The sequence below is a fragment of the Miscanthus floridulus genome, chromosome 8 (genome assembly GCF_019320115.1).
Source record: "Miscanthus floridulus cultivar M001 chromosome 8, ASM1932011v1, whole genome shotgun sequence".
Lineage (NCBI taxonomy): Eukaryota > Viridiplantae > Streptophyta > Magnoliopsida > Poales > Poaceae > Miscanthus > Miscanthus floridulus.
The window spans coordinates 207,740,670-207,752,765 of NC_089587.1; the positions used below are offsets into that span (position 1 = coordinate 207,740,670).

The window sequence follows — 12,096 nt, forward strand, 5'->3', positions numbered from 1 at the left end:
ACAATAATGATAGGCATAGATAGTGATGTATCAATAAAATCACAAGTTACACCTAAATCACAAGTTTCAACATGCTTCTTTTTATCTTGTTCATTAAGCAAAGTGGAATGAGCTTTTTCAAGCTTTTTGTGAGCCTTGCCAAGCTTCTCATGGGCTACCTCTAGCTTCTCATGAGTTGCTTTGAGCTCATCAAGGGCTTGCTTAAGGGCTTTTACCTCCTTATTCAAGCTCTTGCATTCCCTTCTCTTAATATCAAAGTGTTCTTTAGCATCTTCTAGCATGTCAAATAATTCATCTTTAGTAGGTTCATCATCATCACTATCACTATCATTTTCACTTTCATGTTCATTATTATCAACGTGTTCTTCATCACTTTCATCATCACAAGATTGTACCTTAGTGGCCTTAGCCATGAAGCATGATGAAGATTCGAAGAGAGAAGGCTTCTCATTGATGGCAATACTTACAAGAACCTTCTTCTTGGTGGTCTTGTGATCATCACTATCATCATCAACATCATCACTTGAGGAAGCATCACTATCCCAAGTGACTACATATGAACCACCCTTTTTCTTCTTGAAGGCCATCTTGTCCTTCTTCCCTTTCTTTTCCTTCTTGTCCTTTTTCTTGTTCTTCTTATTGTCATCATCATTTTCACTATTGTATGGGCATTGAGCAACAAGATAATCTTTGCTTCCACTCTTGAAGCACCTTCTTGACTCTTCTTTGTTCTTGAATGAAGATTTCTTTCTTCTTGCACGATAGCCCTTCTTCACCATGAACTTGCCAAATCTCTTGACAAATAGAGCCATCTTCTCATCATCATCATCATCCCTTGATTCATCCTCTTCACTTGATGTTTCTTGCTTAGCTTTGCCCTTGGATGATGTGGCTTTGAATGCCACACTCTTCTTCTTCTCATCCTTCTTCTCATCTTTCTTCTCCTTCTTTTCTTCCTTCTCATCATCATCTCTATAGGTATCATCGGTCATTATATCTCCCAATACTTGGTTTGGTGTCATGGTGTCCAAACCACTTCTCACTAGAATGGTGACCAATGTACCAAATCTTGAAGGTAAGCATCTCAAGAACTTGTGGGAGAAGTCCTTGTCCTTCACCTCTTCTCCAAGTGCTTTGAGATCATTGATAAGCACTTGAAGCCTATGGAACATCTCCGGCACACTCTCCTCATCCTTCATCTTGAAGCTTGCAAACTTCTCTTTGAGAATGTATGCCTTTGCACCCTTCATGGCTTGAGTGCCCTCAAATGATTCTTCCAACTTCTTCCAAGCTTCTTGTGCCATCTCAATATTCTTGATTTGCTCAAATGTTCTTTCATCTATTGCATCATGAATGGCACTTAGAGCAATGCTATTGTTTTGGAGAAGCACTTCTTCGACGACGGTGGGATTCTCCGGATCACCAATCTTAATTTTGGTTTCTACCACCTTTCACACCTTTCTATTGATTGACTTGATATGTGTGGTCATCTTTGACTTCCAATAAGGATAATTTGTGCCATTAAATTGGGGTGACTTCTTGGTGTTGTTGATTTGAGCCATTTTAACACCGAAGGTTGTTAAGCCTCAAATAATGATGACCTCGGCTCTGATACCACTTGAAAGGTCCTAATGGCTAGAGGGGGGATGAATAGCCTAATAAAATTTTTACAACAACACTTAACAAAAGGTTAGACAATTATAAGGCGAAGCAAGTATTGCGCTAGCCTACTCAAAATTCAAGCCACCTACCACAATTCTAGTTTAGATAGTGTCGATTCACACAAAAGGTATGACACTACCCTATGTTAGTGTGCTCTCAAAAGCTAACTAAAGAGTCACACCAACCAAGCAAACAAGCTCTCACAACTAGCTACACTAAAGAGCTTGTCAACTAGTTTGCAATAATGTAAAGAGAGTGATCAAGATAGTTATACCGCCATATAGAGAAGTGAACCAATCAATCTCAAGGATGAATAACAATGAAGACCAATCACCTCGGAATCAAAGAATGAACACAATGATTTTTATTGAGGTTCACTTGCTTGCTGGCAAGCTACTCCTCGTTGTGGCGATTCACTCACTTGGAGATTCACGCGCTAATTGGCTTCACACGCCAAACCCTCAATAGGGTGCCGCACAACCAACACAAGATGAGGATCACACAAGCCATGAGCAATTAACTAGAGTACCTTTTGGCTCTCCGCCGGGGAATGGTCAAGAACCCCTCACAATCACCACGATCAGAGCCGGAGACAATCACCACCTCCGCTCGACGATCCTCGCTGCTCCAAGCCATCTAGGTGGCGGCAACCACCAAGAGTAACAAGCGAAATCCGCAGCAAAACACGAACACCAAGTGCCTCTAGATGCAATCACTCAAGCAATGCACTTGAATCACTCCCAATCTCACTATGATGATAAATCAATGATGGAGATGAGTAGGAGAACTTTGGCTAGGCTCACAAGGTTGCTGTCAATGAAAATGGCCAAAGATGTGAGCCACAGCTGGCCATAGGGCTTAAATAGAAGCCCCCATGAAATAGAGCCGTTGTACCCCTTCACTGGGTACACTGCGCTCTGACCGGACGCTCCGGTCTACTTGATCGGACCCTAAACTCAGCGTCCGGTCCACTAATGGACGCCACATGTCACCAGCTTCAAACTCTGTTCATCAGTTTTCAATGGCTATGAAGCTGACCGGACACTCCGGTAATACTGACCGGACGCTGGAGCCTCTGCGTCCGGTCGAGTACAGTAAGGGTCGAAAACTGGGTTTCCTCGACCAGACGCGTTCGGTCCACCTCGACCGGACACAGCCCAGCGTCCGGTGGTCAACCCTAGCCTCTGTACCGCCAGTCAATGCGACCGGACATAGGCAGTCAGCGTCCGATGCTTTCAGACCCAGCGTCCGGTCAGTTGACCGACGCCAGCGTCTTCGTGGCAAACTCCTTTTCACTTTTAACTTCTCCACCCTTGCTCCAATATGCCAACCACCAAGTGTATCACCTTATGCACATGTGTTAGCATATTTTCACAAATATTTTTAAGGGTGTTAGCACTCCACTAGATCCTAAATGCATATGCAATGAGTTAGAGCATCTAGTGGCACTTTGATAACCGTATTCTGATACGAGTTTCACCCCTCTTAATAGTACGGCTATCAAACCTAAATGTGATCACACTCTCTAAGTGTCTTGATCACCAAAACAAAATAGCTCCTACAAATTATACCTTTGCCTTGAGCTTTTTGTTTTTCTCTTTCTTCTTTTCAAGTTTAAGCCCTTGATCATCGCCATGCCAACATCATTGTCATGTTATGATCTTCATTAGCTCCTCCACTTGAAGTGTGCTACCTATCTCATGATCACTTGATAAACTAGGTTAGCACTTAGGGTTTCATCAATTTACCAAAACCAAACTAGAGCTTTCAGCGGTCTGCAAAGTAAGGCATGAAACAGGTACCCTACAAATGTGTGTGGATCTGTGAATGTGTACTTCAAGGATAAAACACACCTCAAAAGTAATCTCGCTTAAATTATGGCGATGAGGTACTGGAAGGAGAAAGTACATCCATTGGTTGGCTTTAGAGACTGCCTCGAGTAACTGGGGACCAAGATTCAGGTGATCCTATTGCCTTGGCATAAGTCTGCAGACATGATTCCTAGATACATCAAAACAAATGATGTAATCAAACCAGAAGAAATGCATGTCTGTATAAGCGCCCCACCGAACACGTGGTCGGCATACAAAGAAAACTAGACATATTTACAAAGTAAGCTTTAGAATAGAACATATATATATAGGGACGAGGGAATCCGGCCTGAGGATGTGGACACAGAGGAGGGAGAGGGAAAGAAAAATTCCATGTTACACTGAATAGCAAAAAAAAACAATGGCAAAAGGCAGAGCTGATTTGATTCTTGAAATCTTGTGCGTACCACATTAACTGGCAGCATGGTATGCGTGGACCACTGCCAGAAAAGGGGCACTAGGACATTTTGAAGGTGGTATGTATGAAGTGACAAAATATATAAGATATTCAAATCTGCAAGCGGAAAATAAAGGTTTGTTACAGGTCCAAGTAAGTACATAGATAAATTCAAGTGAAAAAGTGTACATAGCTATTGCAGCTTCATATCTAAAAATCAAACCATCAATGAACGGACCGATAAATAAAAGACCAATCGTTATGTTAATTTATACTTCAATTCCGATGCATCTATCACCTTTTATCATGCTACAGAGGAAATAGATATGGGAAAGAGATAAATTATTGCTATATGCAGATAAGCCTGTGAAGGGGATTGCTAGAAAGAAGCATGCAGCAGGTTTCATGTAATCACCATATATCTTAAAAATAGAGAACCGCAGCTCCTAGACGCACTCTCAGCATTGATCAGCTGAACTGGAACCCCAGCTCCAGGACACCAATTTCAATTTATATTATTAATTAAGGAAATTACACCAAATACTAATGTAGCACATAACAATGCAATTAGATTGGTGGTAAAGGAAAAGAACACCTCTCATTCTTCGAAGCAAAACATAATGCTAATTATCAATATCCGCTAAATCACTGTCAAGGAAAATATGAAATCCAGGAAGCTGGGGGCTTTTATTCACTGAACTAGCATTTTTTTGGCAAAAAAAATCTTCAGAACTCAGTCACAAGGCACAGGAAAGAAAGAGGTAATAGAACATTAAATGGGCCCAACTAAATGTATCTGTTCAAGTGAATGGAGAGCTGCCGTAACCTTGCATAGGCAATGTCATAAGCAGATGGAATGGAACATTAGAGGCCAAATCTGAGTTTCCACCAACAGGGCATGGCTCAATCATTGTAGATGTCCGTCACACCAAGGACCAAAGCATGGAATGGACCCCCAATACAACCAGTTTCGGGCATTCAATAAGAAAATTACGCCAAATACTTAGCACATGAACATCAAGTTAGAGGATCAGCGGTATAGGAAAGAACACATCTGATCATTGAAAGCGAAACAGAATGCTAATTATCAATATCTCATAAACCACACTCAAGAAAAATATGGAATTTGGGAAGCTGAGAAAAGGTAGTCTACTATAATATCAGGGGTTGAGCTTATGCTTTTATTGACTGAATCAGCATTGATTTGTCGAAAAAAAAATTCTTCAGAACTTAGTCACAACCTGCAGGGATCTAGGAATGAAGTAAAAGGTGGCTAATTTGGTAAGGACCTCGCTGAGCAAAATTTGTCCGGGTTTAGCATGAAGCCTAACGTTGAGCATTTGGTAAACACGTTTAACTACAATAATATAGGAAAAGAAGTTCATTGCAGGATTAATGATCTAAATCCAATTAATATATATACATGATGAAATTAAACTAAGCGGTGCATTTGAGCAATATACCTAAAGATAAAGACTACATATAGGTTACTTGGTTTCTCCATATGGACAGACTACATATAGGTTACCTGGTTTCTCCAATTAGACAGTTTATGCAGACCTGCAAAAAATGTAATTAACCGCTTAAGTATACCTGTTATTCTCATTCGCTAAGATTTAAGAAAAATATGGAGGAAAGTTTATATTAGAAAACCACTGAACTTGTTCATAATAGAGGAAGATAAATATTTTGCCACAACAGCTTGCTGCACCTACTGATCAGCATGCACTAATTTAGGCATAGATACAAAAAACTATAAAATTGGCTCGTCAATAGACAATGTAGCTATTTTATTTTGGTAAACACAAATCATAGTATTTAAATAAATTAGGCACTGACAATGGTACACTCAATCCATATATATGCAAAAGAGAATTATTCAGTTTGACATCCATGAAGAGCAGCCAATACTGTGAAAACTGGGAACACATGGGAAGAGTAGAGCACAGAGCCAAATCTGAAGCTTCATTATTTGAGTATATTATTTCACTCCAGTTAGGTAAAAAAAGACCATCATGGTCAACTTGAATCATTTTGTGACACCTAACTGGTGCTGGACTAAAAGAATTAAACACTATTGTTTGAGCATGGGTACTTTGGCTACTAGTTTTGAAGTCATCATATCGTTTTTTAGTATCATAAGTCTTATGGAACTCTATAAATAAGCGCATCAAATTTAGTTAAAAGCACCAAAACAAAGAAAAATAATAAAGAATTCAATGTAAAGCATATTTTTTTGGCCTTCAGAGTTCTTCAAACCTTAAGGTCGAGTGATCCAGGTAATGATGCTTCACGTGTTCAACCTGCAAAGGTAAATGTACTTTCACATAGAACTATAGAGGAGTCGTGTGCATACTGCATTGAGTAGTCGGAGAGTAGACCATTTTGTGTTTGTCCACAAAGCTATATCTTCTTTCTCGGAGCTTGAGTAGTCTTGTGCATGCTTACTAAGGTCCTGCACGAAAGCATATATAGGTGGATTCCGTTTATATATCAAAAAAAGGGAAAAAGGAAAAGTGGTCAGTTATGATTATAGAGTGCAGAGATAAGAGAGTAGTCAGCATTAGATGAGCAAACGAAATAGATAACTTGATGGAAAAAAATATGTGGTGGGTAGTGCCATAATAAATCTGTAAGGAAGGCGTGTATATTAGCTATAAAAATTACAGTACCAACTAAATATGTAAGTTGCAGGGTAAGTTGCACATTAGGTATAGAAATTACAGAAGAAACTACTTAAATGGCGAGAGTAGAGCATGGAACTCATTAACCTGTTTGCATTGGGAATTTTGAAGACTGACAAAATAGATATAGCATCAATTTTGAAAGTACACTATGTAGATGTAGCACTAACTTTACGTGATCCTAGCTATGAATTTTGTCACTTATTATAACAGAAAAAAGTTTTAGGAAGCAACCATATCCAGTTTGTAGACAGGTAAGAAGTTTTTTTTTGAAGAAGAGGTAATTATAGTTCATGCCCATAAATGACAGCACCAAAAGAATAGAAAAATCCCTCGTTACGAACAGAAACAACATGGTAACATGCTCATGAAGAACTTTTTTTTTGGCACAGCAACATAAAAAATTTCGTTGTAACAATGTATCCTGTTCAGTGCAAATGTAAATGTCAGCATATTTTTTTTGGCGCAGTGAGGCGACAAACACAGGCAACTGAACATAGGCCGACCTATGTTTGGCAGAAGAGTGTAAGGCATGAAGTAAGGCCATACAGGATAATCTGAAATCATAGATAAAACCGTAGCGTGCTAATGGCAGGGAAAAAAATAAAGAAGCACAAAAAAAGTGAAGAGAGAATATGTGGCGACGAATGTTACCTCATCTAACTTTTTTTTAAGTTGTACACAGCAGCAGTTAACTTGAAATGACCTCATCGTCATCTCCATGTTGTGTTTTGAAAAGTCTAGCAGCATATCATAGTAAGCATGAGGAGAAGAAAAATTAACAATGCTATTAAACAGAATTTGAAGGGGGAGAGGGGTTAGGAATAAAGGTGACCTTAAACAGTAGAATCATCATTGTTATATGTACCAACAGAACTTGCCTATCCATGAACAAAACATGTAAAGTCCAGTAAGAGGTATAGGTAGCAAATCATCATGAAAGGAGAGAAGATTTAGATTTTGTTTAATATGGCTAGATATCATGGAGTATTAACTATCATCAGGCCCTATTCTCTTCTCTTATAATAAGTACTTTTCAGCTTGTTTTTTTTCAGTCGGAACAGTGTTTTTCTCTCACAACAAATCAGCCGGAACAGTCTTTCGGCTTGTTTTTCCAGCGAAGCGAACGGGGCCAAAAGCGGCATACATAATTTTTCATTGGCTGGCAGACAAAATTAGCTGTTACAAAATCATGGCTGCCAAGTTTGGATAGCACATTTACAGGTGCTTGCAAAATAGATCTATAAGAACTGAAACCTTAACATGCTTAAGTTGGGATTTTATTTTCCTGTGAGATAACCATAACTTTATTTCATATAAGGCAAAGTAACTGCAGGCTTTGCCTTGAAGAAGCAGGCACTCAATTTGTACTGATAGAAACTGTGCATGAGATCCAATTACCAAATTCTAAATTCCATTCACTTGGTGAAAACACATCACGCAATAGAGTCTCCAACTTTAGAACAGGAGGCAGCACAATTGAGGAAAACTTACCGAGTTGCATTGAAACCTAGGTACATCGGGAAACAGCTCCAGCGCCGTCAGATCTAGCCGCCGAGCGTCGCCGCCACCGCCGCCGGGGACGAAGAGGGTAGCCACCGTCGCACAGCCACCTAGGGTTTCATTGAGCAGAGGAGCACAAGGTCCCCAGCGGGAGGAGGCGTTGAGGAGCCCGCGCGGAGGATGGGGAGAGGGAGGGGGGCCGCCGGGCCCCACCCTCGCCGGCGCGCCGCCCGTAGGGGGCGCCGTCGCCTCGCCGCGCCCGCCGCCGCCCCGGAAGGGAAGGGGAGGGAGGGCGGAGGAGGAGGAGGAGGGCGCCCGCCACCGCCGTCGCACCGGTCGCCCCCGGCGCCGTCGCCCATAGCGTCGGGAGAACGAGGGGGAGAGAAGAAGAGAGAGACAGGAGGGGGTGAAAGAATCTGGAATGAGAAGCTAAAGCTGCTGCATATATTTGATTGTATGGATTCTGACGAGAAGCGGGAGAAGGAGAAGCTAACCAGAAGCAGGAGAAGCGGGTGCAAGCAAGAATCCGCTTCGAGCGATCTGGGCCGTCGAACGCGAGATCGGACAGCCAGGAGAATTTGGAGCGACGTGGACGTGGCTTCTGCGCGAGGAGCTGACGCAATTTATTATATAAAAAATAATAATAAAATAAATAAATAAATAAAAACTGTATTTCCCATAGGACCAGTAAAAAATAAATAACCACTAATTTATAATTTTAAATAGAACATAAAAAAGGACTACTGGTCTTTTTTAGAGGATCGAAAGGAAATCACGGAGATAGAAAAAAGAATACAAACGGAGATAATAAGAAAAAAAAAAAGGAATACATTACAAACGAGGCCGCTTCTCATTCGGGCCTGTCCTAGTGAGACAGATGGGCCCAACTGGGCTGATTCGTCCTGAGAAATGGCCGCTACCAGCCTAACTCTATCACGACCGTCGGATCAGCCCACCGGTGCCTGCGAATAAGCCCTAACCCTCAGCCGAGGCGCGCCCCTTATATAAACCCCATACCCTAGGGTTTCCTTCTCTCCCTTGTGATACCCAAGCAGAAGTGCGGCGGCGCAGGCGGACCAGGAGGAGGCGGAGGAGAAGCAGTGGAGCCAAGCCACCGCCGCCACCATGGGTGAGATCCCACTCGCTTCTCGCTCTGCTTGTTCTGTGCGGCGCCGGTTCTCCGGTTTGAGCGATTCTGCCGCGGTGGTTCCCCGTTTTGAGCGATGCTAATGGGTGCCTCGGCGGTTGATTTGGATCTGTCCGTGCAGGTATCTCGCGTGACTCGATGCACAAGCGCCGGGCCACCGGTGGAAAGCAGAAGGCCTGGAGGAAGAAGCGAAAGTAATGACTGTTTCTCTTCCCTTTCTTCTCTCTTTTTGATTCATGTATGTGTGCTCTCGGTATGTAGTTTAGACTGCTGCTTGATTAGATCAGCGGTCCAAGCGTAGTTAACTTTGATCTTGAAGTGGTTACCCCGGTATTAATTGATCTGAGTTCTATCGAGGAATGTTTTTTTCTCTCGATGTCATTAGGTGACCTCCGGTCATTTATGCTTTTGCGCTTTTAGATGACACCACTAAACTATGTGGTTACTTGGTTGGATTATTGTCTAAAAAATTATCCGTGTCTGTTACTTTTACCATGATGATTACAATGAAATGTCAGCCTTGGCACTGTATAAGTAGTTTTATTTGTTGATTCAGTGTCTAGTTTTCAATTTTCTTGAAGGTGACCAACTGAGCTTCTCGGAATTGTTAAGGGGATATGTGGTGAGAATTATCATATTTGTAACCATGTTTCAGAATAGGCACTTTCATCTTAATTACGAATATAATCATAGATATTTATTTGTATCGCTACACGTTTGTCCTGTGTTTGATGCAACACCAGAATTGTAGATTAGATGTGCAAATTTTCGTAAATTGAATTGGTGTCATCAGCTTCTTTTGACGTATTAGCTTAAAATAGTTGTTTATTGAGGTGGCTTCATCGTGTCTTGCAATACTATGTGAGGACTTCGTTCAGAGATTTATTGTGTTTGTCAATTCTCTTGAAGGTATGAGCTTGGGCGCCAGCCGGCCAACACCAAGTTGTCAAGCAACAAGACAGTGAGGAGGGTTCGTGTTCGTGGAGGTAATGTGAAGTGGAGGGCTCTTCGCCTGGATACTGGTAACTACTCATGGGGAAGTGAAGCTGTTACCCGCAAGACCCGTATCCTCGATGTGGTCTACAATGCATCAAACAATGAGCTTGTGAGGACTCAAACCCTTGTGAAGAGTGCCATTGTGCAAGTTGATGCTGCCCCATTCAAGCAGTGGTACCTCACTCACTATGGAGTTGACATCGGTAGGAAGAAAAAGGCTCCTGCTGCAAAGAAGGAATCTGCTGAGGTATTATTTCTTGCAACACAGCGTCTCACTGTTTACTATTAAATGTTTTTAATAAGGGATTGGCCTAATAGTTCATACGTCATGTTTCGTAGCTGGCAAATATCAGCTCTTTCTGTTCTCTTTTTAAAGACATCTGACTCACCTCACTCATGTATATGTTTATATTGTCTACTCCTGTGCCTTGCAGATTCTTAGAGAACTCTTCTTTTCTTATCCACGTTTCACATTTGAATTGCTTGTTTTTGCACTACGAGTTTTAGATTTCTGTATTAAAAATGTTAAATTTGATTGTTTTTTATTAATATATTTTGCTTGAGTTTAATTAGTTTTCTATCTTTAGTGTCTGTTATGTTTCCTCTGGTGGATCACTTATTGTTTGAGATTTATTCATCCAGGGACAAGAGGGTGAGGCAGCAGCTGAGGAAACAAAGAAGAGCAACCATGTCAAGAGGAAGCTTGAGGAGCGTCAGAAGGGACGTGAGCTTGGCGCTCACATTGAAGAGCAATTTGGCAGTGGAAGGTTGCTGGCATGCATTTCTTCCCGCCCTGGACAGTGTGGCCGAGCTGATGGGTAAGAAATAATGGACTTCCAGACTTTCTTTGTTTTGTTAGAGCAGCTTATCTGTTTGTGTACCATTTAACTTTTGTAGCTTAATGTTTGTTTATACTCTTTATGTTACAATCACTGAGTCTAGACATTTTAGATATGTTGGCAGCTGTCACAAATTTATCCTTCTAGGCTTCAAGTAGAATGGAAGTTGTCCCCTTATTTTGTCATTTTACTGCAGGCAGCTCCTTACAATACACTTTTCTTTTTTGTATAACAGGTACATCCTTGAGGGTAAAGAGCTTGAGTTCTACATGAAGAAGCTTCAGCGCAAGAAGGGCAAGGGCGCTGCGGCTTAGAGCATTCTCATGGATGGCCCTCCGCTGAAATGTGTGGCCTATTAAATATTACTCTGGCTTTTTTTTTGTTAGTCGTCTCAAGTTCAGAGCGTCTATGTCATGGTTTGCAGACCTGATGAGAACACTGTTTTCTAAAAATGAATCTACTCTATCTAGTTCCTAAGAATTGAGATTTTCCGGATGTATTGTCGTGATGTTTGTTTTGCCTGTTTACTAGCTGCAATGAGCAGGTTTTTGTTTCTTGACGAGATTGTTGTTCCGATATGTTTGATTTTCTGTTTTAAGTTTTTAAATCATGTATTGTGTTTATGGATCGAAATGCTTTTGCTAGAGCTTTGGAGCTAGCAGGGTCAACACGACTGCGGCAGGGGCTGGACAAAAGCTCGTTGTGCTTGTGTTTTGAATGTGATTGGTCTAAAATACTATGGTTAGGAACAGCTTGACTTATCTCAACAAGTGCAATTTTTTTCAGGCTTATTCACTGAAATATTAGAAACCCTTTTTTCTTTCTTAATGACTTAGCTCTTCACTTACTTCATATCCAACTATTGATAGCCGGCCTAGTTTCAAAGGATACCCAGGGCGCTAAGCATGAATAGGAGACAGTGAAAAACAGCAATAAGTATAAGAACGAAAACAAATAGTAGAAAGGAGTTAACTTGGGTATAGGTTTCTAGCTTGGG

The 12,096-nt window shown here is 41.3% G+C and overlaps 1 protein-coding gene across 1 annotated transcript; it reads left to right on the plus strand.

Moving 5' to 3' along the window:
• The first annotated feature begins 9,135 nt into the window (after positions 1-9,135).
• Positions 9,136-11,592, plus strand: LOC136474740 (small ribosomal subunit protein eS8-like). Its single transcript, XM_066472297.1, has 5 exons — positions 9,136-9,246; positions 9,386-9,458; positions 10,174-10,507; positions 10,903-11,078; positions 11,335-11,592. The coding sequence occupies exons 1-5, from the start codon at positions 9,243-9,245 to the stop codon at positions 11,411-11,413; spliced, it is 666 nt and encodes a 221-aa protein (XP_066328394.1). The 5' UTR covers positions 9,136-9,242; the 3' UTR covers positions 11,414-11,592.
• The last annotated feature ends 504 nt before the right edge of the window (positions 11,593-12,096 follow it).